Consider the following 27457-nt stretch of genomic DNA (forward strand, 5'->3'; position numbering starts at 1 on the left):
ATCGCTCCTCCCTGTTGTGTCATTTTTCGTGTTTCAAGGATTCTGCCCGCTCGTCTGTTGTTCACCAAGCGAACGCGAAAGCGGTTTGTTTGTTTCGCGCAATTCTCAACACGATCATTCCGACCGGACCAGAGCAGGGCGTGAGAAAAACCACATCAAATCGCTCTTTCCCCGACCAATACTTGGCCCGGTGGCGTAACAATTTGTGTGCCGCTTGCCGCGTTTACTGTGCAGAGTGCGCGTGTGTGTGCGTGTGTGTGTGTGTTTGTGCGCCGTATTGTTTGGCTCGGTACGTCGAAAGCAAATGTTGTGATCCAATTATTTCCCGCCATTTCTTTGCATTTCTATGTTTGTGTGTTGGGTGTTGTACGATAATTTATCGCTAAAGTGATTTCCGTAGCAGTCGCCAAGGAGATGGAGCTGAAATAGAAGGCTACTGTGTGCGTGTGTGTGTGTGTGTGGCGGCTAATGTAGAGCACACGTAAAAGCAAAACAATCACGGCCACACTCGGTCGGTGGTTGACATTGAGGCCTTCCTGCCCGTTGTGGTTGTTGGTTGGTTGTTGTTGTTGTTGTTGATGATAAGCAGAGGCGATAGATTCAGATTTGAAACACAGTAACCACACATCGTCCAGCTTTGGGTTCATTCCAAAGGAAAAGAAGCGCCATTTCGTTTTTTTCGGTAACTAAAATCGAAGCAGGAGAAACTCACGCTCCCTTCACCCGGCTGTGCGTGTGTGTGTGGCAGACAACAAGCCAATTGACAAAAATGGCGAATTTTGGCACGTTTCACCCCTCCTCCTCTCGCCCATCGTTTTGACCAACAGACACCAGCTGCCTGCTGAGACAGGGCGAAGAACACAACAGAAGCAATCCCTTTTGTGTGATGCCCGGCAACGATATGTGCGTAAACACGCACACGAAAGCTACGATGCGTAGTGTGCGTGAGTGAATGTGCGCGCGTGTGTGTGTGTTTTGTGACGCTGTAGTTTTTTGGCCGGTGTTCATGGTTCAGTTTCTTCTGTTTGTATTTAGGCACCGTGTGTCGCACGCACAGCAGCAGCAGCGGTAGCAGCAGCATCGTTGCCGCAGTGATCGAAAATAGAAAATGGCGCGCAATATGTTGTGTTGTCGTTGTACATGCTGAGGTACTAATCGTGGCAACATTGTGTCGTGTTTTTATGTGCAAAAAGATGATCCATTGTAGAATTGTGAGAAAAAGTGTTCAGTTTTTCATACAATATTTATGCGAAAGTAGTGCTCGACCATATAGTTGAGCATTTGGTGCACGTAACAAGGCTTTTGCTTCACAATTCTTGCTTATAATAGTGTGCGTTGTGTTTCTTTGCTTTTCAGTGTCCTTTAAAGAGCTCAATCGAATAATGTAACATGTGAAATCCCGTGAGGTGTACTTTTCGTGTATGGCTTAACTCGTAGCTTAACTAGCTTGTGACGGTGACATTTGAAAGAGCGTCCTCCATTTGCAAAACTAGTTGCCGCAAGGATGTTGCCTGCCGACTTGGAAGGACTCCGCCGGTAACGGTTGACGCGCGGTGAACGCTTACGGGGAGGGAGGGCGGGAGAGACAGTATCCTGCGCCGCTGCTACGGCAGAGGCATGGTCTCGCCCTCGAAGGCCAAACTTTCCAGGATCGCCGGTCAACAGCAGCAGCAGCAGCAGGAACAACAGGAGGAACAGCAGCACCGTCCGTCTCAGGCATCCCAAAGGAAAGCGAGTAAGTGTTGACGCAAATGTACGCAAATGAATGCAAAACTTTGATTGGGTATTCTTCGCGGAAACTGGTTTGTGTGTGTGTATGTGCGGAGCGCTTTGCTTTTGTTTACTTTCGACCGGTTTCCTCTGATTGGCATTCCTGTCAAATATGCCTCCGTTGTCTAGGAGTCATTGCCCCATGCGTACGACGAATTTTGCGTGTGTTGCTCCCCCTCCCCTGCTGTGGTTCGTCTCCAGCGCCGAGAGCGATTCGCTAATTTCTTGAGCGAATATGAAGAGGCAAATTCATGCCGTTCGTTTTGGAAGTCGTTGACCATTGAAAGAGGATGAAGTGAAGACGATACGATTGGAATTGGATTTGCTGCGAAACATCGACCGAAATGAATGCTAATGATGTTGATATGTTGATGATGATGCGTACTGCTGTTGTTTGAGCATATTTGATGGCGAGAGACAATCGCCGTCGTCTGGCCCCTGTTGATTTGACAGCTGCGCAGCTGTCGCTAAGGGCGCGACTGTTGAAGTGTTTGTGTGTTTGTGTTCTTCTATTGCGCAAACGGGGGGTCCACCAATGGTTTTTTGGTATTTTATATGAAGCACTAAAATTACATGCAAAAAATCCCCAAAATTTATTAGACGCTTTCATTCGAGGTGATTTATGAGGAACGTTATATCTCACTTATATTTGTGCTAACATTTCGTTGTTCCATCAGCGATATGTTTTACGATTGCTGTATGACACCAAATGCCATCATTAACTGCAATTTCATACAATAGTTTTAGATCATTTTAAAGTATAAAAAGCAATTTGATTTTATTGAAGAAAAACATATAATCATTAGTTCGTTTCCACATAGCGTGTAGTACAGTTTGAAGTAACGAACTGAACTGTAATTGTACGCAAATATGGATTTTTCTTTGAAGATTCTTTTAATACAGATTTAAATTTAAAAGCAATGTTATATTTACTGAAAGAATTTTTTTAATTTTGAGTAGAAAATCAGAATCATAGTAAATACAATCTTACTAACCAATTTAAGGCATATGATGTTTTTTGTTGTTGAAATTTTGTAATTTTTTTTGAAATTTTGCAAACCCACTCCCAAGAACCCTGCAGTTTGATGTTTGTGTTTTTGTACACCGAATGACACAATTTTCTCGGCAAGAGAAGAAACTATGGCAACGAAGAACGTTGCGCGTATTGACACCTCTTGGATATGGTTATGACTGTGTGAGTGTGGGTGTGGGGGAGGTTGTGTGCTCCGGATGTTGTTGTTTGCTGTGTCTGTTTTAGGCATTACCTTTATTTCCCCCCTATGTTTACTGTGAGTGTGTAAATTTAAAGTAAATTTTGTTTTTTCTTCTTCTATTTCTTCCCCTTTTCGTTCGTCGTCTTTCCCCACAGACAACAAGGTGCAGCTGGTGAAGGGTCCGAAGCCGCTAGTGTACCATCGGTTCTACCTGGACATCGAGCAGCACCAGATCGCGACGAAGATCGAGACGACCATCAAGCAGCTGGGTGGTGTAAGTATGAAAAACCATTGCCCCCTTTTGTGTTCATCCTTAACTGTGCGTGATCGGTCCATTCGACCCGAAACGGAAAATTACAGACCCACCGGCATTTTTCCTCAAAACGAAGAGCAAACGCTCTCCGATCGGCAAAAAAGGGTGAAAGAGAGAGAGAGAGAGAGTCCGAGAGAAAAGGACAGTGAAAAGCTGTATTGAGAGGCGAGAAAATGCCAACAGGCAGGGGGTCAGTGTGTGTGTGTGTTTCTATTTTCAAGCCTGTGAGCAATGGCAAATAAATGCTAAAACACAATCTTAAAGCCATCATGAAAGTATCGTAAAGAATTCGTTTTGCTGTGGATTGCTTAGAAATTGCATTTAAATTGCGAAAAAGGGTTCGTTATGGATGTGTAACACATAACACATACACACACCGGGGGGAAAAACAGTACCCAACTTCCATCTCACTCTCACACCTTCTTCTCGTTCTCACACATGCATCAAAACAAGACATTGTTTTGTTTTTGTGTGCTTTACTGACTCGTCAGCAAGTTGCAGCCGCTGCCGCCGCCGCCGCCGCCCTTTACATTTGCTATTTGATATTTAAATGTATTTTCACTCATTTTCCTAAATATAAGGCGCCCGCGGCAGTGCGCACGGTGTGATATTTTTCCCGTTTTCGCATCGGCTTGCTGCGCGCGGCCATCTTTGTTCGCGTTATTCCGTGTGCCGTTTTAGGCCGTTGCTGCGCGCCTCTACCTTTGCTGTCTTCCCGACAGACAAAGAGAGCGAAATTTACAGGCGAGGGGCATGTAGAAACAGGGGGAAGGGGTTCGGTCGATTTTGTATTGGCCGCCATAGTCGAGGCGCAGTGATTTTTTTCCGAATTGAGAGTGAGCGCGCGCAGCGCTCTCTCGCATGCCTTCAAATTACACGGGGCGCTCTCGCGATACAAAACAGCTGATCAGCTGATACCCCCTCCCTCCCGTTTTTTCCTCTCGCGCTGCGTGGGATGCGCGGATCAGCTGTTCTTGCTCTCTCGCGTTTCTTTCGGTTTGCGCTGCGCTGTTGCCGCACTTGCGCGCTGCGCTGAACACCCCCTCCCCCTCGTTTCTTTCGTTGCGCGTTGTGCGCTGTGCGCTTTCGTTCACTTTGATTTGCTGCGTAATAAAATCGCATGCATCGAAATAAATTTAATTACATCAAACTCGTTTGATATTTTAACACTTTATTGAAACTTAAGGCACAGTTCCACACATCGCTAACCACAATCTTGCCACAAAACCACACATATTTTTTATTATAAATATTAAAAAAAAATCGTCACTTCAAGCACCCGCCTTACTGCCTGTATGTTGTGTATGTTGAATACTGTAAAAAAAGCATTGAAATAAAGCAGCATAATTTACATATTCATGTTGAATTATGAAAGATTAACGCTGCTTTATTTCAATGCGCACAACACTTCAACACTTGAAAATACGGCCGAGGCCGTATTAATTTGTATTGAAATAAACAACACTTCAACACTTCACTTCAAATTACATCGAGCGCCCGGGACTTAGGCTAAAACGCGCGCGGCCTCACACTGCGAAGGCTTGAACTGTACTGACGATTTTGTGTGGTAGCAAGAAAGGGAACGCACGAGGAACACTCGCTGCACTAGTGCGAGCGAGACACCGACACCAGCAAGCCGCTGCGAGAAAACCAAACTGAGCGCGCTGGCTGAAAGTGAACGCACACATTCACACATGTGTGATTGTGTGAGTGCAAAAACTGTGTAGAAAGCAAAACACGCTCTCGCCGCCGCGTAATTCCGCGTATTTCCAACCGTCTCCCCCTGTTTCTACATGCCCCTCGCCTGAAAGACGCACACTTTTACATTCTCATTGCTAGTAGGGTTTACCCTTGCAACACACACTGAAGGCGCGCGAGCCGTCGTTCCGTCTTTTTTTTTGCTTTTGCTTTCCTCCACAAAGTTGCGCAAACGGGCAGAGTGTGTGTGTTTGGATGTGTGCGTGCGTGCGGGATCGCTCTCTCTCTCGCTCGCGCTCTCATTGCGGTACGGTTGGAGAGAGACATTTGCTCGCTGCCAGACGCTCATCGAAGCAGACACCGCGCCAGACGGCTTCATTGATATTGTTGCACTCGAGCTGTGCAGACGTGTACTCGTGCGGAGCTACGCTACGCTCGACGGGCCAGTGTCACACTGTGACCGTGTATTTCTATGTGTGTGTGTGTATAGTGTGCGTGCGTATCATTGTATCGCTCAAGCGCGGGTAGGTGGCGTGTGGAAGCGGTGGTGCGTTTACAATTGACGCCACCGCCTGCTTGTGTGTGCGTGTGTGTGGGTGAAAAAAGTGTGTTAAACAAAAAAGGCAATACAGCCAGCAGCGCTGAAGGAAGGAAAGAAAACTACAAGCATTTGTGTGTGAGTGTGTATGTGTGTGTGCTGCCAGCAGTAAGATAGGCGTTAGATGGCCCCAGCGAGTGTGAAATAATAGGTTAGTGTTTGTGTGTGTGTAAGGGGGAAGGGGGCTTTTTCTTTCCTATTCTCCCCCAAGCAGCTCACCGTATCTGCTGATACAATATCTACCGTTTTCTCATCACCAATTTCAGTATCAAAGAGTGTGTGTGTGCCTGTGTGTGGTTATGTGTGCGTATGTTTTTTCTCTTCGTTTTACCCACCATTTCTCTGTTGCGCTCTCTTTCCTTTTGGGCCCGTTTCGCTGCGTCTCGATCGATGATGTTTCGTTAGTGTGTGTGTGCGTGTGTGCGTACGTTTGTGAACGTGTGTGCGCGCGTGTGCTTCTGACAGCTTGCTGCTGCTGGTGTGTGTGTGAATGGTTGAGTGTTTTTATTGCGGCGGTATGTTGTGTGTTCGCTGCTTGCCCTGCCCTGCCCCGCCCAGCCCCGACTCCGTTGCGTTGCTTCCCGTTTGGTCGGACGCGCGTTGGTTGAATTTTCGATGCGGTTAGCGGCTGGCCTGGCTGGTGTGTTGGGTTGAGTTGGTTGGGCATGATGTGTGGCTGCTGGGAAGGGTCGCGCGGGATGATTGTGTGTTGGAGCTTCTTGCTGCACACACCGCCCGTTGTTTCCTGCCCCTCGTTCGCATCGAGCATTGCGGCGGCCCCGGTTTTGGTGGTGGTGTGTGGTTCTCGTTCGCCCTCGCCCGGATTTTGTACGCAGCGATTCCTGCCCGGTGCTGCTGCTGCTGCTGCTGGTAAACGGGAATGAGGTGATGATATTCGCCATTTTCTCGTCGGTGCCAACGGCAGGCGAGGGAATGGTTACGGAAGCGCAAAACGTTCCACCGTTCCACTGCTGGGTCTGCTGTATATAATGCCACGACTCACATGCAACGTAGTGAAGAGCTCCCTGTAGACAGCAGGGGGGTGTGAGTGAGTGTGGTGCTGGGGCTCGGTGAACCTTGTCAAACTGCCCCGCCAACTAGTCATCGAAATTGTATTATCATTCCCCCCCTAGCCAACGGCCTTTTTGCCCCGTCATCTCTTACATGGCTGTATAGAGAGTTCAATTAATATTATATCACTGCATTTTTGTTCAGTGTGTAATGCCCCACAACCAGTGTGAAGCAACGGAAGGAAAGCTTACGCTCACACACCAACATCCCCCACCGTGTTTCGACGGAAAAGGGCGTTTTCTTCTTGTGCTAAATGCGTTCGAAAATGGCGTTTTTCAGCAGCAGTGGCAGCAGAGTAGGCAGCCGTAACGTCGACCAAAGTGGTTCGCAAGCAGGGCACAGGCAAAACGAGCCGTCGAAAACCGCAACGACGGAACGAGAGACCGCTCTAACACACAGGCCGCGCGCATATCGTTTCTCTCTTCCCATTTATTTCCCATTGCCCTACGTGCATCGGTATTAGTAAGCGCGCGCGCGGGCCCTCGTAGCATAATGAGAAATTGGTGCGCGCGCTCTTTCTCTCTCTCGTTCTTACTCTCTCTGATGGCTTGTCTCGCTGGTGGAAGCAAAAAGAACCAACAACTTAACAAAAACTGAACAAAACAAAAAAATCAATAAATGTAGGGTAGTAATGGAAGTGGCTAAATAGTTAAACGGTTCAATAAGTGTGTGCCTCTGCCGTGTATGTATGCAACGAGCAACATATATAAAAAAAACAAGCAAGTGTAAAGCAGAGTGAGCGAGAGATGTGTGTTGTGTTGAGTTTGTGTGTGTGCGCGTTTGAGCGTTGTTTTTTTAAGTGAAATCATTCTCTTAGTTGTTTCTGTGTGTGTTGCATGCATTAGTATGAGTGCGTGTATTTTTTTTCAGTGTGTGGAATTGTACGTGCGTGCCCGTTTATGTTGGGAGAGTGGATATACACGCACACACACATACACAAACCCTCTTGTAGTATGAAGTGCCGTTGTATGCTCGATGTGCGTTGCGTATATTAGCATAGTTATGCTGCTTGGATGAGATATAGCCCTGGGGCTTTTTTTGTAATACGATGTGTATGCGCGCGCGAGAGATGCATATTGTGCTCCTCCCAACTCCTCCCAGTGTGTGCGCGAATGTGAATCATGTACGCACAACGGGCCGAAGAAGCAGAAATCAATATCCGGAAATGAGGTCAATTTGACCGACCACCAGACCACCGACCAGCGAGGAAAGTGCATTTCAATGTACGAATTAGGGTGGTGGGAGTTGCATCACTCCCCCTGCATATTGTTGCAATTTTCCAACCATCACTTTTACTGCGAGCGTTAAACTTGCAAAGGAACTTCCATTGTTTATCGTGCATTTACCCTAAACGCAACCATTTTAAATAGATTTAACCAAACGCTCCGTTTGTGTGTTGAGTTGTAGTACTAGTAGGCGCTCCCACACACACGCACACGTATCACTGTCTCTACGTGTGCGCGCCGCTTACTTTGTTTGCTACAGAAAGGGGGAAGAAAAAGGCGCCCTTTTTTGCTGCTGTGTCTTCCCGTGCATTATCTACCTTTCAATTTCACCCCCCCCCCCCCCCCCCCCTCCACCCCTTTCCACAAGACCTCCCCCCCCCTCCACCTCTTTCCACAAGACTTCTCCAAGTCCCCCCGTTGCTCGTAATTGTCCAGCCGTGTGTCTTTCTCTCTTGTTTTCTTGCCCTGCCACCGTTTCGTCCATGAAAACCCGTCGTCGTCACACATTTGCTGCTGCTGCTGCTGCTGCCACGCAACAAAACACTCAAAACACATTCAGGAAAAGGGTGGAGAGGGTTTGGAGGGGGGGGGGGGGGCTATGGAGAAACAGGGCAATGGGGAATGTATGAAAGGGAGGGAAGGGGCGAACTGGGCAGCAGCACGGAACAATGTTGCTTCTTGCGCTCGCCTGTGTGTGTGTGTGTGTGTGTGCATGTGTATGTGTGTTTGTTACACTAGCAGTGGACGGGGAGCAGAAAGTAGAAGGAGGTGGTCGAGGTTTTCTACATTTGTCGGTTTCTGTTCTAAATGAAAAATTCAACACACGAATGGAATGGGGGCTGGGGTAGGTTCCGGAGGCCTTTTCTCGACGTGGACCTGGAATGAAGCAATACATTTTGTCCTCGTGATTGGTTTTTCCCAGTAGCTATGATACTGTTGCTATGTTAGGGGAGATTTTGAATGCTTTTAAACAATTTCTATATATTTAAAATGTTTTTGGTTTAAACATCCAAATGAACTTAAAGAGAGCGTAAAGCACTGCGACGTGTAATTCGTCTTGCAATGGTAATTTATTATTGTTTTCTCGCTCTTCACCATCCCCACCAACATAAAATGCAACTACTTTTGTACGCTCAAGTGTGTGTGTGTGTGTGTGGTTGTGTCATACGGTTTTTCTATTTGTGTGCTGCCGCTGTTGCTATTAAGAAGTGACAGCTCGTCTCTTGGTTTTGATAGACAGAGAAAAACGGCTACCGATACGACGGGGAAAGAGTTTGGGCCCTGTTTGGCGTGTGTAAATGTAGTAGTGTGGCGCGCGCGTTGTTTACAATGTTTTGTTGTTATTTTTCATGGCTTGCTATGTTTACCGTACGCATAGCTACAGGCGAGTTTGAGAATGTTGTTTTTTTCTGTATAAAACTTTCCTTTCTAATTATTCTTTGTATTAGCTCACAAAGCTGTCACCAATTTGAGCACAGCAGTTGAAGCAAAACAGGAAATAGGAAGCAGTGCCGAAAAACATGTTCAAAAGATTAAGCAAAACCGGTATGCAAACCGCGGCGGCCGCACTGGAGCAGAGAGAGAGAGAGAGAGAAAGAGAGAGAGGGGCAGCAAAGCAAAGGCAAAACACACATTGAACACACTCTTACCCCACAATACCCCCGTCCTGTGTGTGTGTGATGTTGTTTCCCTTTTGTCGTGTACAAAAGCGACCCTCCCAACCTCTCGTTTGTTGAACTTCTTGTGCGTTCAGTTTGGTTGTTACCATTTTGTTTTTTTCTTATTTTTCTTCCGCTGCTCGTTGTTGTTCTCCCTTTCTTCCCGTTGGTAAGCATCAATTCCGTCAACTGTTGCACGAAACGACACAGATAAATAGCAATTAATTGTTCCTTTTGTCGTGTATTGCATCATTTCTTTTGGTTCTCTTGAAGAAACAAACATGTTGAGTGCCAATATAAATGTCTCGATGGCAGATGGTTGTTCTTGTGGCTTTTCGGCGAATTCCTAAGGTTACGAATGTATTTTCCATCATGAAAGTGTATTTTTGCATAAGTAGAAGACACAACTCTTCCAGGTGCCAGGTATTTCCAAAACCGACACGAGTTTAATAGTGAATGACAAACAAAGCTCTGCAACAATGAAAGATTCAAGGTAAAATAGACATTAAAACATGAAAGAGTTCCTTTTTTATTATGATGATTTTTGTACTTTTAGGTAACTGCTTGTTCGGTCGACAGACGGTCTTACCTACCCTTTAGAGAGAGCGAAACAAACACATCGACCACAATCGACCGCAGATGTGCAAAAAGGCCGTTTAAATGCTCCAATCAAGCTCTAACCCGCACCGACGTTTGTCCCAATAAGCAAAAAAAGATACAAGAAAAGATCAGCAGCAGACTGCAACCATCATCATCATCATCATCAGCATCATCCCCGTCGACCAGCTCAGCTTGGCAAAACTTATTGGCGGCAGGAGCACGAGCGAACGTCTCAGAAGTTGGGAGGCTTTTTTGCTGCTGTTGTTGTTGCTAAACCGGTGCCCGAAGAGAGAATGGTGTGCATGTGTGCCTGTATGTATGGGAGAGATTGGCAACTGCGTCGACGACCACCAGACACACGCACGGCGCTCTTCATGTGGTTTCTTTTGCGTTCCTTCAGCTTCACCCGACTGCCGCCGTACAGATCGCTGAATACGGTTTCTTGTTTCTTCTTGTAGCGCACACACGCATCCGAGCGGGGTTTTGTACGAGAAGAACGATTGCGGGCCTAAAAGGTTGAAATAGCTTCCCTCGGGGTCGGCCACAACCATCATCAACCGTCGTCCAGAGTCAGAGTTTTTGTCGTCCCATTAGCAGCGCGCACAGTTGCCTGGGCTGGGTGGCTGCTGGGGGAAGAGACGTCTTTCGGTCGCCCAGTAAAGCCAGTAAAGCGGCAGTACACGCTAGCAGGAGAATGGACTTACTTTGCGCACGAGAATGCGCTGTGTGGGGGTGATGATAGGAGAAAGAAGACCTCCCCCACACACGTCCCCCATCGAAGAAAAGCTGAACAGCAGCAGCGCGCGTGTGGTGCGTGTGCGTTGGATTTCGGCACGAAGGGAACAGTGTATGTTCTCTGCTGCAAAGGAACAACACGGTTGAACGAAAATGCCATTTCGGTTCGGGTTTAGGTAGCCCCCACAGTCCACAACGAAAACGACGACGACGACCATTGCCGCCGCGAGCGAGATACCCGTTTGTGTGCGCTTGTTTCTTCCATTATTGCTTGAACGGCAAACAACACCACCGAGAAAGTCGATTCAGCCAGCCAGCAGTGTGCGTATATTTTCAGCGCCACTACCACCATCTTCGGTCGGTGTCGGTGTGTAGGAAATGTGCAGCGGTCGTTTCTTCTACCACCCCATAGTATATTGCTTTGAAATGGGTTTGCTGACTCAGCAGCATACAGCAGCGGTGGTCTTGGTGGTGGAGCTGCTACTTTGATTTTCCTTCCCCGTTCTTTCAACTGCACCTTACTGGTGCTGTCGGCAGAGTTTCTTAGCCTGCTTCGTTGGACTGGTAGCGTTTTAGGTTATGTCTGAATGTTGTTTTATAAAAGTGTTTGTGTGTGTGTGTGTATTGCTCCAAACAAACGTCAAACAAACGTCGTCGCTCCAATCGTACCCCCCTCCCTTATGCACAATTTGTGTTATGATTGTGCTCCCGTGCTGCCATCTAGGGGAGGCAGAAGGAAGTTGTCGTACTTTTTAAACGAAAGTCAAAACAATTTGTGTAAAGAGGCATCCATTTGCAAGTAAACATAATATCGGATATTTATCGTTTGCCATGACCCTGTTTGGTGGTGTACCGTTGGTGTATGTGTGTGTATGTCGGTACTTTCTAAATGAATTTGGTCACACTGGAGGTTGCTACGTGCACGTAATCGTAATGTAAAACTCCCCATTGGGGAGAGTTGTTGCAACGGTCGTAATTGCCGTCTCTTCCATCACCATATTACCTTGGTTTTCTGTATGTATCTGTGTGTGTATTGAATTTGCATCCATTAGCCAGCAGCAAACGAAGCAGCAGGGACTGACTGACTGACTGTAGACTGTACACCTTGAAAGCCTTTTCCCCCCATAATAGTGCGCTGGCAGCAACGAAGTTTCAGAGCAAACTGTGGAAAATCACACAACACGTACGCCCACCGCCAAGCACACATACACACGGGGGGAGTGAAGGAAACGATGACGATGCTGCTGTGTGGGGGAGCATAGCAAAATTCAACGGGCACACTGCGCTCTACAGCGCTTAGTTGCTTGCTGTGTGGTGGAGCTTATATAGGAGGAGTGTATCGCCAGCACACAAGGGCCAGCAGCAAGCGCAATACAGAATCGAAATCAAAAATGGCTGCTGCTGCTGGTGATCTCGCTATACATACACACTCCGACACGCAGCACGGTGAGAACGGAGCGGGCGGACAGACGCCCGGGCCTTCGTTTTTGCCCAGCAGCAGCAGCAGCAGCAGCAGGGAGCTATATTCAACTCCATTTTGTGTTGTGTGTCTGTGCTGGGCAAGCCAGCACTCGCCTTCGAACGGACGGCCCCCGCCAGCAGTTGCGCGTAGAATGAGCAGAACGCAACGAAGACGCAAGCGAGAGATGAAGGTTTCGCCCTTTGCGCGCGCGAGCAAACGCTCAATCTAGTTCTTTCTCTCTTTCGTTCGGGTTTCTCTGGAGAGTTTTGTTTACGTGGAATTGTGACGAGAGAGAGAGAGAGAGAGAGGGAGAGAGAATAGGGTCGAGTTTGCGTGTGTTTGTATGATCAATGAAATGTTGGGACGTGTGTGTGTGTATGTTTTTTTTCTTGGAATTGATTTCTTATGTTACTTCCAAGAAAGTGCGTTCCTTTTGGTCTCTATGCTTCGTTCCAGGAGGGTTAAAAACCTTCTAAGAAAATTATGAAAAAGTTATTAGATCTTTTGTCAAACATATTCGTTATTTAAATAATTGCATAAAAGTTACTATGTCCGGAAACTCTCTTATGTTACAACTAATAATTTTAAGTTGATTCTTCCTAATAACGAGCAAACTTAAAGTATTTTCTATTCACTATTCTCTTCTCATCAACAAACTGATTGCCACAGCGTTGCGTCCCCCGCAAAGAAAACAAACAAAAACAACGGAAGCATATTTGGGGTTAAATTTGGTACACACACACACACACACACACACACACTAAAACTAATGTCGAAACGTTTGAATGTGTTTGTGTGTTAGTTCAATCGGTAAACCAACATAACAATGCAATCGAAAACTGTTCCATACTTATTTGGTTTGTTTACTGTTCAGTTTGTGCGTTATATCAAGTTAAGACATTTATTACAATTTAAATAAGAATCTATATGTGGAAGCTGAAGCAAGGAGAGGTGGTTTCGCATCTCTCATTTCCTTCTCTCTCGTTTTGCCTACATATTTTTTCCTTTCATTCCTTTCTCAACGTTCGCTTTCGACATCTCTTCTCTCTTATGCTCTCTGCGCATATCTTACGCAAAGGTTCAGTATCTACCACCACTACCAACATCAACAAGAAAAAAGAGCCTTCCCTGTATGTGTGTGTGGTCATGTTGTGTGTAGAATGGAGAAGTGCAGGAAGAGGGAGTTACGGTGTGTACCCAGTCACAAACGGGCCTCAGAGCACACGCCACCAGCAACGGTTCAATGTTCTTTTACGCCGAGTGTGGTGTGTGACGAGGTCGAGAACTCACAGCATGAAACGCGCATAAGAGGTGAAAACATCGTGGATTATAGGCTGACGACGTTGCCTTTGGAGCGATTACAAACTACTTTGTTGATTGTGTAAGATAGCTTTAAGACGTGTTTGTGTTTAAGTAGCTCTAATAAAGGAATACAAGAAGGTGCGTCTAAACAAAGTGACAGGAAGAGTCAATTGAAAACATGTGAGGGCAAATTAATGTCCTTTCCTTTTCTTTTTTGCATCAATAACCCAGTTCCAGTTGTGAAATTCGAAAGCAGGAGGCCTGTCGCTTCCCTTCTTTTTGCCAACGTGATCGCTTTGTGCGTTTCGCAACCGGAGCAGTAACAGCCCTTATTTCGAAAGCCCCCCCAAACGCCAAAATCGATCGATTTCTCTCGATTATCGACTTTTCACTGTGGGAAAAGCAGAGCTAGCCTTTTTTTCGCCTCAACGTTGTGTGAATGAAGCGGGTGCAGTAGGCGAGGGCCTGTTGGTCGGGTCGTCGAAACCTGCGAGAACGTGAAACTCTGCCCTGTGTTCTGCTTGTTCGGGCCTCGGGACGTTCGGGCAAATGGCAAACACAGCTCCGCGCTTGTGTGGTGAACGGTCGTGAACGTCGTTGCTGTGGTTTGTTATGATATAGCGTGAGCATACAAAAAAAGAAGTGTATGAGGATGTGTGCGTGGGGGGAATATTAAATAGCCGGAGATGCCGGGGAGCATCATACAGTGAATAATGAAAGAGAGAGAGAGAGGGTCTATCTTTTCTCTTGGAAGAGAAATTTCGCTTTTGCGTTTGCCTTTTCTGCTGTTTATTGTGGGCGAAAGAGTGAAATTGAGTGTTTGAGAAGTGTGTGTGTGTGTGTATGTGTGAGAGAGAATTTGTATAAAAAGTTGTCAAACACACATACAATTTAATTTCCATACCTACTATTTGCTATGACAATTGTTTTGTTATTGTAGCAGAATGAACATTGGCTAATAAATGCTTTTTTCTTCGTTTCCTCCCTACATTTCCACTCCCACAGTCGGTAGAATTTTTCCTCAACAAGGATGTTACGCACTTCGTAACTGACAAACTACAGCCGACTGCTGCTGTTGGCGAGACTGGCGAACAGCAGCGAGAGCAGCCGCCATACTGTGCCTCGCCATCGGGCGTCGTCAGCTCGGCCGAAAATCCAGCGCGACCCGCGCATCAACGGCAGCCGGCGCCGCTGCCGCCGCTGCAGCGCACCTCGCGTCAACTTCTTCATCTGACGCACCAGCAGCAAACCCACGGTCAATATGTAAATGATTACGGACCGGCGACCAGTCGTACATCGTCACCATGTCCACCACCGATAACATCAGCAGCAGCAGCAGCAGCAGCAGCACCGTCCTCTTCCGCGGGAGCATGCATCACGACGGCCAGTGGTGCAGCGGCATCCGCGCAGCAGAAGCACGTGGTGGCTGGGCCGGCAGCAGTCTCCTCCAGCACCACCGCGGCTTCGGTAGGGTTTGATGGGAAGGTAAGTGTGTGTGTGTGGTGGTTTACGTTTAAAAAAAGAGCTTTTTATTTAAAATCCCCTTTTTGTTTTTCCATTTTTTTTAGGTTAAGCCAAACCACCACTTGTCCTCCAGTCTGTCGGCAACATCATCAGCAGCAGCAGCAGCAGTACCACGCAGCCGTGCAGATGCTATGCTACAGCGTGTCCGGCAGCAGCAGCAACAGCAGCAGCAACAGCACCACCATCAAGCACAGCCTTCCTACAGCTTGCTCCACTCGTCGCCCCTGAACCCAACGGCGTACGGTTCGACGCCCACGAAAGCCGCCACACCCTCGTCCATTCACACGTCCTCCCACCACAAGCAGGCGCCCAGCCCGTCCTGCTACAGCCCGTCCGGGGCGGCCATCACGCGCACGAGTGCGGCGACGACCACCGCCGCCAGCCGCCAGAACAGCCCGGTCCATCAGGCCCGCTCCTGGGGCACGCTGATCTGGAGTGCCGAGTACGCGCTCAAGTTTCTGCGCAAGGTGCTCGCCTCGCTGCCGCAAGCAGCGAACGGCGTTGGTGATAGCTCCAAGGCTGGTCGATTAGGGGGTGACGGTAGGACCGACGCTAGTGGGCGATCGCATCGACATCACCATCGGCATCACCAGTCGCACGGTGCTCGACCGTCAGGCGGCCAGCACGTGCACCATCTGCGCGGACGGTTCGTAAAGATCGAGTCCCGGTCGGCCCCGGGCAACCATCGGCCAGTGTACCAGGAGTTTAAGCGGTGGCCGGCGCTGTTGCTCACCGATCGGGAACTGGCAGGGCGAAAGGCACCGTTTGCGGACGTGCACGAAGCGCCCGAACGGAAGCAGCAACCGGTGGATGAGCAGAAGAGGAAGGGAAACGTAACGCTCGAACCGGGCGGTGGCGGTGGCACACCTGTGGAAGGGACGAGCACGAGTAGAATGACGAGAAAGCTTGCCAGTGCCGCCAATAACAGCGTTGCCACACGAACCACAACGACGGCGACGGGGAAGAGTGGTGAAACGGTGGTGAAGAAGCGCGCGCAGGACAAGGCTGCGGCTCCGCCCCGCGACTGTGGCTACTGCGAGATTTGTCGCATCGAGTACGACTCGCTGGCGGCGCACGTGCAATCGGACAGCCACCAGACGTTCGTGCAGAACGACGACAATTTTCTGTCCCTTGACCGGCTGCTCGATTCGCTCGGTGGTGGTGGCGACAGCGACGAGACAAAGCTGGCGGAGGAGGACGGGTACGATGGTGGTGAGGGTGGTGGTCCCGGTGGTGCTGTTGCCGTTGAGACCTTCTTCCAGCAGCTGCACAGCACGACCCGCATCAAGCGCGGTCCGGGCGAGGAGCTGCTGTACGAACGGAGGAAGCCTCCAGCGTCCTCCGCCGCCCCACAACCGAAAGCAATAGTAGGAGCGGGCGGAGGAGGGACAGGCGGAGACAAGCGGCAGGAGGAAGAAAAGGAGGAGGAGGACGGAGCAGAGGGGAGGCGAAACAAAGCAACCACGGTGACGGTGGCGGTGACGACGACGACGACGGCCGCCGCTGACGAACTGATCGAACGACAACAACAAAACACAACAGCACCGATCGGAGAAGAAGAAGAGCAAGCAGCACGCAGCACGCAGGTAGAAGCAACAGTGAGGCAAGCGTTGGAGGAAGAAAAGCCTGCAAAAATCGCTACATCGAAGGAAGGCGACGACGTGAATAGTGAGGAAAAGAAGGGCCAACCGCGTGCGAAAGTGAAACGAAAGCGCACCGCGACAACATCGACGTTGACGGGTGCCGACTGTGAGGAGGAGAAGTGTGAAGGGAAAGACAAGCACGGCGACAAAGACAAGAAGGCGCTGATTAGGCTTGCGATCCAGTCGGTGATTGCCACGTTCGACTGTAGTGACGGGTTTTTGGCGGAAGTGGACCAAACGCTGGACGATTCCGTACGGCTCGACGATAGCGTGGTGGTTGAGAAGAAGAAGAAGGAGGAGGAGAGTGTAAAAGAACAGGCGGACAAATCACCGGCGGTCGGTGAGAGTGGTGTTAGTGATAAGCGTGCTGCCAATAGTAGTAGTAGTAGAGTTAGTGTAACGAACCGTGATAGTAGTGGCAAGAAGAAGGAGGAGGAGGTGTTGGTGGGTCAAAGGACGAGCAGGGTGCGATCGTGCAAACAGCAGCAGACCGAGGCGGAGACTGCCGAAGTGAGCGTGCGTCGCAGTGAACGTAAACCACCGGGCTCCGCGTTTCGGGAAGTGAGGGAAGAGGAGGAGAAGGAGAAGGTGTTGAGCAAGCCAGCGGAGGAACCGGAAGCGGCGAGCGGTGAAGGAATGTTTGGGCGACGATCAGCAATTCATCATCATCCACATAATCAACTGAACCATCATAACCATCAGAAGCACAAATCAACCCTCAGCGCACTATTGCTCAAGCAGCAGCAGGAACGAGCGCAGCAGCAGCAGCAGCAGCAGCAAGAGAAGGAGAAGCAGCAGCAGTGGGACGAACGCAAAGCGACCGATAGTGCTGCCGTCCTCGATCATGCTGCCGGGATGAAAGTGATAACCGATTTTCGCACCAAGCAGCAGCAGCAGCAGCAGCAAGAAGCAGTCGAGGACGACGGGGAGCTGGTCGCGCACAAATCGGTCCTGCTGGTGGGCGTACCAGCAACGGAAGCAAAAGCACCCGCTGCCACCGAGGACGCAAGGCCAGAGGAAACGAGCACTCCGAAAACCGGCGCAGGTCGACGCAAGCGTAACCCGCAACGGGCGGAAGAGGACACAGCAAGCATGGGTCTGAAAGCATCAACGACAGCATCGATGAACAAACACCACCATCATCATCATCACCATCTTAGCGAGAGCGGTAGTGGTGGTGGTGCCGCTGGTACAAAGACACGCCACGCGACCGAGCTGGCAGCGACGCTGCTCGAGTGTGACGGGCTCGATCCGAAAAACACGAAGCGCATCAGTCTCGGGCTGCGCCAGAATCCCAAGCGAGCGAACCTGAACGAAGACTTCACCAGCCTGCTGGACGAAACGCTCGAGCGGTCGAAAATGTCCGGCTCGTCGACGTCGGTACGGCGGACGGCCCAGTCGCGGATACGGGTCGGGCCGAAAGCAAAGGAACAGCACACGGTGGTGGTGACTCCCAAGCAGCAGCAGGTGGAAGAGGAACCTTCCAATCGTGTCTGTGAAGATGAGGCGAAGGAGGCGCACGATCGGCTAAAGCCTGCCGCCGCCACTGCTGGATCAAACAAACGATCGTCGGGCAGCGCCAAGAAGACGGTCACACTGGAGGACATCAAAGTACGCGGTATACGATGGCGGGCGCCCAGTCCAATGACGCGACCGCCGGTCAAATCGCCCCTGCTGTACAAAGTGATCGATAACCAGGCAGGAGGAGAGGAGACTGTCTCGTCGAGCGGTGGCATCAGCACATCCCGTCCGACGGCGACGACGACAACACCAACCGGCCTGCAAGCGTCCCAACGAAAGGATCCAACGGCCACCGGCGGCAGCGCACAACTGCCGAGCAGCGCCCAGTCACGGACAACGTGCAAAGCGTCCAAGGTGAACGGTGCGTCGCCGGGCAAGAAGAATGGACTGATCGTGAAGATCAGGCGCGTGCGCCAGTCCGAGCTGAGCCTGCTGAACGACGAGGCGGAAAACTTTATGTTCCCGCGCAAGGACGACAGCAGCTCGGACGAGGAGACGGACGACGGTCGGCAAACGTCGTCGGAAGGGTACCAGGGCGGCAGTGCGAACAACTACTCGGTCGATATCACTAGCAGCAGCGAGGCGGACCGGGGGATGGCGACGGAAGACGCAACGACGAACGACGTGGTAATGGAGAATCATTCGGAAGAGGACGAGGACGAAGAAGCTGCAGCGACGAGGGAGGAGGAAAAGCGCACAGTGACTGGTGGTGGTCGGAAGCGCAAAAAAGCGATCCCTGCCAGCGGCCAGCGCGCCTGCTCGATCGAAAGCAGCGATCATCGGTCGTCTCCCGTTTCGTCGCGTTCGTCGCCTACGCTACCGATCGCGTCAAAGCGAGCGCGCCTGGAGACAGCGGCCCGCCGCAAAGCGCAACAGACGGCCGACTTTGGAAAGGGTCAGGATCCCGTGGACGCCAGGGTGCGATTTCCAGAGGCCCCCATCCAGCCATGCCCAGTAGCAGAAGCAGCAAAAACGAGTCCGTCTTCCACCGATCGGGCGCGGCGTCGCCGCCAGTCGAGCGCGTCGGAAGACGGCCAACAACATGATGATGATGATGATGCCAACAACGATGATGCAGCACAGGTGGAAGAGAAAGATGAGGAGGAGGAAGAGCATGAAGAGGAGGAGGAGGTGAAGCAGGTAGTGGTGAAGTCGAGGCGCGGTAGAGGCGCAGGAATGCGTGGACGTCGCGGGCAGAGGAAAGCTTACCGGGAAGACTCGGTCACGAGTACATCTTCCACCACCGCCGTCATTGGCCCTTGCCCCACGTGCAGTATCGCAAAGGGTCGTGGACGGGGACGCCGTGGAGGTGTCGCCGGTCGACGGGGCCGCCGTGGTGCAGGTCGAGCCGCTCGAGGCAGTCGCCTGCAGGCCGGAGGTGCCGCTTCCTGTAACTGCCACTTGCTCGACGCATCGCGAATGCCACCACCCTCGAGCAGGCGGCGCACGAACGAGTCCGTCGAGCGGGCGGCCACCCCTGCCTCGCCACGCAAAGCGGGCACGCGTGCGTCCAAAACAAAGACGACACCACCGGGCGCCGTTTCTTCGTCGTCGTTCACATCGTCGTACGGCGGTGACGGGGCCGCCATGATGGCCGGCGCCAGCCACAGCAGCTACATCAAGGGCAAGGAGGATGGGATGGGGGCAGTATTCAAGTGGATCAACTTTCGCAAGCGCTGCGAAGAGATCGAACCGTACCGGTTCGCGTTCGAGCGCGTGCCGTCGCTGGAACCGTGGTACGAAACGTTCCAGCGGCAGGACGACGGTACGGAGAAGGTGTACGAGTATTTCGGCAGCACTGGTAAGTGGAAAGGGGCCTGATTGTCCTGTTGCTTTTGTTTGTAAACTAATTTGTGACGCTTTTTGTGTTTTTTTCCCTAGGCTACCGGAAACTGCCGTACGAGATGGGACCGCTGCCGGCGCTGGGGCAGAACTGCTGCATACTAAACTACAAGGTGGTGCCGGCGAGCCGGAAATCGAATCGAACCACCTCGCTGCAGTCTTGCTCCTCGGCCTCGCTGGAACCATCGTCGCCGGGCGGCCGGAAGAGCTCGCGGCCCAGCTCGTCCGACGTGCAGCAAAGCTTTGGCGGGGCGGCGTCAACTGCCGACGAGCCGACGGAGTCGAAAAAGTGCTCACCCTCGTCGTCGCTTTCTTCGCTGCCGTTGAAGAAGCGCAAGCTGCTGCTGCAGGAAGGCGGCGGTGGCACCGATGGCAGTGGCACTTCCAAAACCGACGCAGGAGGAGGAAGTGGCAGCAGCGCGGCTACGGCGGCCGGTGAAGCGAGCAGCAACAGCAGCCGGATAGCGCGGCTCATTGCGGGAGCGAACGAGCGGCCGCGCAAATCGCCCCGCGAGCACGCCTCCACCCTGGCCATTCTCAGCCTGCTGCAGCAGCAGCAGCACCGGAAGCGGGCGGGCACGATCAAAATTCTCACCAGCCCGCGCAAGGCGACGACGGCGACGGCAACGCAAACGACGGTCCTGCACGAGCAGCTCCTGCATCAGGACGCTGACAGCAACGGGGAGGAGCCGAGCCGGTCCTGTTCGCGGGCCAGCGATCGTGCCAGCTCGCGGGCGGGCTCGTCCACCGGCGGTATCAAGTTCGATCGGCCGCTCTTCCCGGACAGCAGCTACGTGAACAGCCGCACCCTGTGCCAGGAGCTGGACGCGTTCCTGTCCGACGAGCTGAAGCGCGTCACCGGCAGTAAGGACGGCGGTACGACGCTCGGTGCAATCGTTAAGCAAGAGCGTTCGGATACGGGCGAAGCGGAAGAGACGGATGAGCGGATTGCGATCGACGAAACAGCGGACAAGAGCGAGACGCTACTGGAGCAGGATGATTTGATGATGGACCAGGAGCTACTTCTGCCCCCGTCGGTCGTGCAGGAAGGCATCGCCATCGAACGGAACGAACTGCCGGTAAGCAAGCGCGACCTGCTGGATGTGCTGCAAACCGTCGGCACGGAACCGCCGCTCAGCCTGAAGCTTGTACAGCGCTGCGAATCGGTGGTGAAGAAGATCGTCCAGTACGATCGGAAGGAGCGGCCGATGGTCGCGAGCGGAACCGGCTCGGGGTTGGCCATTTCGTCCGGCTCGCCGGTAATTGGGCTGCAGCTGTTCGACAGCGGGTCACCGCTGGCCGCGTGCGGACCGGGCAGCGGACCGGGCAGTGTCGGTGGCACATTCCTCAAGAAGCGCATCAATCGTACCGGTTGGCCGACGAACAAGCGGAAGATTGGTACGCGCACCAGGCAGCAGTCACGCTTCATGCTACCCTCCTCGTTGGCCGGGGGCAAGAAATCGTTGTCGAGGGAGTCGATCAAAAAGGAACCGGAAGAGCAGCGAGGGGAGGAGAAAGACGAGGAGGAGGAGGATGGCTCGTTGTCGCAGCAGCAGCCGCAGCAGTGTGCGATCAAAGTGGAAGAGTCGCTGCAAAGGCATGCTGAGACCGAGGAAGAGGATGAGGAAGAGGAAGACAACGAGGAACAGGACGAAGGGGAAGACAATGACGATGAAGCGGACGAGGAGGAGGATGAGGAGGAGGATGAGCACGAGGACGAGGACGATGATGCTGACACGGTGGTGGAAGAAAAGATTCGTCCTGCCAGGGTCGGCGGAGCGTCTCGGAAGGACGTTGCTCAAGCAAACCATAAAAAGACTGACAGTGTGCGCCGGAAGCAGCGGGAGGACGACGGCAAGGAGGAAGCCCGAGCAAACCACACACCAGCCGGACGGAGGGGAAGGAAACGGTCGGTTGGAGGGAAGCGAGGTGTCGCAAAGCGTGACCATATCAATGCGGCTGCGGCTTGCGATGACGAGCACGATGACGACGAGCAGGCGAAGGAAGCGTTAGCAGCGACGACGTGTGAGAAAAGGCCGACAGAAAAGGACCGAAATACTACGGTGCCGGGGCCGACGGTCGACACCATGCCAACGCTTCGGGCTGCGCTGATGCGAGACAACAGCCAGTTGCAGCGCCTACTTTCATCGCCTTCTTCCAAGCCGCCCGCCTTTTCCTCTGCCTCGCCGTCCTCTATTCTGGCTCCCGGGAGTCTCAACCGCGGTACGGTTCCGTTTACCACCACTCCCGGCCGGGGAGCGGTGGCGACAGCTGGTGGCGAAAATGTGCCATGTCCCCCGACGTCCTGCGCCCCTACCAGTGGACCAGTGCTGGGTGTAAACAGTTGCAAGTATGTGACGAAAACGACCACCACGATGACCCGGGTCGATTACGACGGTGGCGGAGGGGGTGGGCCATCTCCGCCCAAGCGAAAACATTCCCGCGAAGACGTTGCAGCCAACAACGAGCAGGAGGAGCATCATCTCCCGAAGGAAGACGCTCGCCAGAAGCAGCAAACCGGTGGGGTAACGAATCGTCACCGCAGTTCGGTTGCCCTGGCGACGCACGACAGCGACGACAAGGAGTGCGACTCCATCAGCTCGCGAAGCATCTTCGTTAGCGACGACTGTGATACCACCTCGTCCTCGACCGCCATAAACCCGCCCGACGAGCGGCCACCGTCGACGAGTGAACTGCCCTCCGCGCCGAACGATCCCGCAGCTGTACCTTCCGCCCCGTCGCAGACGAATCCACGGCTACCGGCCATCCGGGTGCGGCGGAAAGAGAGCTCGGACAACGAGGAAACGATCCACAGTGCCGCCGCCACCGAAGAGGAGGAGGAGGAGGAGGAAGAGCACTCAGTGAACGCTCCGCTGACCACTACCACCACCCACAAAGCCACCAAATCGCCCCGAACGCCCAGCGAACGGATACGCAACAAGATGGTAAAGAACCGGCGTGCGGCTGTGCGTGCCGATCAGACAGCGAAGGGTAGGGCGGGTGGTGGTGGCAAACGACCGCCAGCGAAGAAACACCATGACGTACAAATCCGTGCCGCTTCGTCGTCGAAAAGGCGGAAATCATCCTCCCTAGGGCCACCGTTGCCGCCTCCCTCGATGATGCCACTGTCGCCCCCGCTAACGACGTCCACCTCTTCCTCTTCCTCCTCATCGTACGGTGCGGACGACAAGGCGCCGCTTTCACCGGCACCAGCAAAAGCACACGATTGTGAGAGCATCGAGGAGGAAGAGGAGCAGCAACACACCACCACCGCCGAGCAATATTCTTCCCGTGCCAAAGCTGGAGAAGGAGGAGAAGGAGGGGTTGTTCTCACGCCGTCGAAAATAAAGACCCGCTCGTCGACGTTTGGCTACTCGCCGCCGAAGCGTACCTACGGTGCTGGCAAGCAAACGCCGAAAAAGCTTCCGTTCGTGAGTTTGATCAAAACGAACTTTGTGCAGAGCGCAGCGGAGGCAACGACCGCAGCGGAGGTCACGCTTGTGAATGGGAAGAAGGCTGTCGACGGCAACAGCACCGGGAAAGGTAATCGTCGAAGGAAAGCGGAGGAAAAAAAGCCGCGAAAGCAATCGACGTCACCGTCGGGAAGGAAGCCAAGTGCCGCCGGTGGGAGGAAAAAGAAAGACAGCGAACCTGTGGCTGACGATGCGGCTGTTGCTGGTAGTGATGTTGGTGGTACCACGGATGGCAAGAGAAGCAAAAAGTTGACCCTCAAGGCGAAACAGTTGCTGGCCCGGAAGCGATTGCCAAAGGCTGCAAAGAGGAAGGAAGCGGCTACTAGCGGTCATTTCAATAACAACAGCGATGGCCACTCGAACGATGATGGTGAGAAGGAAGAGGAGGATCCGTTGCTGTGTACCCTTACCACCACCACTGAGGAGCAGCAACAGCAGCAGGAGGAGGAGGAGGAATGTTTGCAGGAAGTGCAGCAGAAGCAGCACCATCTTCCGGAGCAGCAATTCCATCATCAGCGGCAGCGGCGCGAATCGAGCCGAGTGCATGATCTGCTGGAGGAGCATTTGATTGAAGAGGAAGAGGAAGATGCTGCCGATCATCATCACGAGCTAATGGAGGTGGAGGAGGAAGAGGAGGAGGAGGCGCAAGAGGAGGACGATGAGGTGGCGACCGAGCTGGAGGAAGTCGATGAGGAGGAGCACTACGAGCTGCTCGAGGTGGAAGAGGTTGAGGAAGAGGAGGATGGTGACGATGGGGTGGACGGTGGTGCGGAACATCTCCACCGGGACGAGGAGGACACATTCCCTGCGGGGCAGGCAGAGCGCCATCATCATCATCACCATAATCATCATCACCATCGGCAACAGGCGCGGCGAGAGGATGAGAAACGGAAGCTCGTGATGGCCGACCACGATTACAGCGATCAGCACGACGATACCGATCCACCGATAGTGGATGCGGAGTTCGTTGAGGTCGAGGAGCTGGAAGAGGAGGATCATCTCGAGGACGATGGCGAGGAAGAGGAAGCGGAAGATGAACAGGTGGAGGAGGAAGAGGAGGAGGAGGACGATGATGATGATGATGATGACGGTGAGTCCACCATCACAACGCTAACAGCGCCTCCAGCGGTGGGTTTCGGAAAGCAGCAGCAGCACCAACCACGTGTGAAGCTAACGTTCACCTCGTCCGGTGGCACCTCGACGGTCGTGATGACGTCATCCGGGATGGGAACGGCGGCTAGTACGAGCTCCAGCACTACAACGAAAAGCACCTTCAACTCCTCTTCGCCGAACAAGTACAGTCCGCGCAAGCTGCGCAAACCTCGTGGCCGATGGTACCGGGAGCGATGAGTGACGGGGAGTGCTGCAATGGCGCCTCCATCATCAACACCACCAACAGCCACCGGAAGCTTCGTTCTGCTGGTGTAAGATATAGTGAGCATACACTCACACACACACACACCCATAAACGCAACCAAAACGTCCGGTGTGTAGAGATGGCCATAGCGTTCCGTGGATGTGCTGCGTGTTGCCGGCTCTGTGCGTGTATGTCTCTCAGTTCGTTTACAAAGGATTTTTCATTTTTTCCACCCCCGGCTGTTCGCATTATTCACAACTCAATGGCCAATAAGAAGGATTTACCTTTGCATTGTTTCTCGCGCGAGCTTGTAAAAATAACGCTTTAACGAGTCCTTTGTTAACTGTCGCTTTTATGTTCTTTTTTTTGGGTATGTTACGTTTATCTCGTGAGCTTAAAAAGGTTGGGCTAGAGAGCGGCGTTCAGTTGTGTAAATGTATTTTTAGTTTTTTTTTCCTTTTTATTTAAGCATTAGTTCGTAGTACAGCGCAATTACAACACAGAGCTTCAGAAAGAGCCTCTAGGGCCAGAGGGAAGTTTTCGAAGAAAGCCCACGGAGTATTATGTGCAGATTATGTAAGGCCAACACAGCAACACCACTGCTAGGTTGCACAGGAACTAGGGCTCAAAGTTTGATAGACAGATGGGAGAGGAAGAAGCTTGAAAAAAGGGATACGAAAACAGCCGAAAAGAGTGTGTGTGTATAGACAACAAAAACAAAACAAATTGAAATGGGATTAGTGTTATTTTGTGTTTGTGCAGCTTAGGAAGGTTGCGAAGTTCTTCTTTTTTCCGTTTCGTGTCGTTTCGTTCGTTCTTGCGCGTGTGTTACGCAGGGAGGGAATTGTCTTAGTGTGTGCCAAGCAGCGCAGCTCGAATCGATGCGATACAGTTTCTTCTACCAAAAGTAATACGCTCGAGAGAAGAGACGCCGGAGTAGGAAAAAAGAAACAAGAAATCGGTACCGAGCTCTAAATGTGAATGGATGATAGGAAGGCGTAGCTGTGTAAGTGTTGTTAAGTCAGAGAAACTCGAGGGAAGAGAGAGAGAGTAAAGAACGTGTGCAAGAAAGCGAAAGCTGAGGAAGGATTGACAGGACAAAAGAGAAAACGGGGCTCCAACCAGCCTTGAGAACGAAAAACTGCTACAAATTGAAGAAGAAAATATTACTTGAAAATTAATACCATGTTTTAGTTTTTCTTTCTTTTTTCCTCTCTTTGCTTTTCTTCTACTGACGTAGTTTACTTCGTTTTCCATTGTGTTGCTATCATGTTTTCTGTTTTCTCTTTTTATGTGTTTTATGTTTTCAGTTTTTTTTTACATGTGTTTTTCTTATGTTTGTATTCTTTTTCACTTTTTTTGTCTTAATCATTGCATTTTTCAACATAAATGTAAGCATTCTCGCAAGTAGCTGTTTCTCCGAAAACAAGGTATCGAGTTATTGCTCTGAAAAACTGTACAGTCTCTTGTATCTGTTCGGTTCGTTTGTTTTTTTGTTTGTAGCACATCCTTCACGTGTGGCGACTTATTTTTTCCTAGCACAAATTTTGTTATCAACCTCGAATGCTTGAACTTTCTTTTATTCAGGCGTTTGTGTACGTGCATGAGAAAGTGTGTGTGTGTTTGGGGAAGCTCAAAACGAAGGGCTAATGGAGGTGACGCACACCCCCCACTACTACCACTTATTACCTAGATATCGAGCTGAATCGTTAAACAAGGCACAGAGAACGAGCATGAACTTGTAGGTGGGACTACCGTTTGGGAATGGGAATCACTTTTTTGATAGCAAGAAGGAGGCAGACAGATAAAACAAACTATAACTATAATCAGTAAAACATTTCGGGCATTTAAGATGATAATTCTGCGCGCAGAGTGCGGGATGATTCCCCATCCCCCTAACGAGTGGTATCAAAATTACGATTCAAACTGTGCAAAACAAAGGAACTGTACCATTTATCCTAAAGTAATGAATGATTGTAGAAAAAAAAACAGAAGGGAGCAAGAGCAGGACGGGGAGGGCAAAATTGAGGCAAAAAAAAAAAAACAAAACAAACAAACAAAAAACATGTGGGAAAATATAATAGTCTGGTAAAAATAAAAGGAAAATGTGTTCCAACTGTGGAATAAATGCAAAAAGCGCTAATCGAGCAATGGTTAGAAACATTACAACACATGATTTTATTTATTTATTAGTTTAACGAAAGAAATTAGGATATTTGTTGCTTAAGTTTATTTTATTGAATGCTTAAAGTTTGAGTGTATTGTTCAACTTCTCCAAAACTGAATGGCTGCGGTACTGCGGTACGGTGCACTCGAAATAACCGTCATTTTAAAACGATTCAATGCCAAGCTCGACAGCCGTTAGTATAAACGTGGGATAAATGCATCTTTTAGTTTTGCAGTTGCATCAGTGCAGTAAGCTGGTGTGCCGTAGTTGTCTCAAATTAACG

At 51.2% G+C, this 27457-nt stretch overlaps 1 protein-coding gene and 1 long non-coding RNA gene across 8 annotated transcripts; one reads left to right on the forward strand and one right to left on the reverse strand.

The window, feature by feature from the left end:
* Window positions 1-15: 15 nt before the first annotated feature.
* LOC5667914 (uncharacterized) lies at window positions 16-26188 on the forward strand. Of its 7 annotated transcripts, none has more exons than XM_061653189.1 (6): window positions 16-1148; window positions 1357-1735; window positions 3140-3258; window positions 14653-15132; window positions 15216-20136; window positions 20217-26188. In XM_061653189.1, exons 2-6 carry the CDS (start codon window positions 1618-1620, stop codon window positions 24998-25000), a joined length of 10422 nt encoding a protein of 3473 aa, XP_061509173.1. In that variant the 5' UTR covers window positions 16-1148; window positions 1357-1617; the 3' UTR covers window positions 25001-26188. The 7 variants fall into 7 exon arrangements, with proteins under 7 accessions (XP_061509173.1, XP_061509176.1, XP_061509174.1 ...); XM_061653192.1 differs by having other exon boundaries at window positions 16-306; XM_061653190.1 differs by having other exon boundaries at window positions 16-289; window positions 1036-1735.
* LOC133392685 (uncharacterized) lies at window positions 4449-5238 on the reverse strand. The gene is made up of 2 exons (XR_009765747.1): window positions 4786-5238; window positions 4449-4611 (listed from the first exon to the last, which is right to left on the reverse strand). It is a non-coding gene; the product is annotated as an uncharacterized LOC133392685 (long non-coding RNA).
* Window positions 26189-27457: the final 1269 nt, after the last annotated feature.

Source organism: Anopheles gambiae, chromosome 3 (genome assembly GCF_943734735.2).
Source record: "Anopheles gambiae chromosome 3, idAnoGambNW_F1_1, whole genome shotgun sequence".
Classification (NCBI taxonomy): Eukaryota; Metazoa; Arthropoda; class Insecta; order Diptera; family Culicidae; genus Anopheles; species Anopheles gambiae.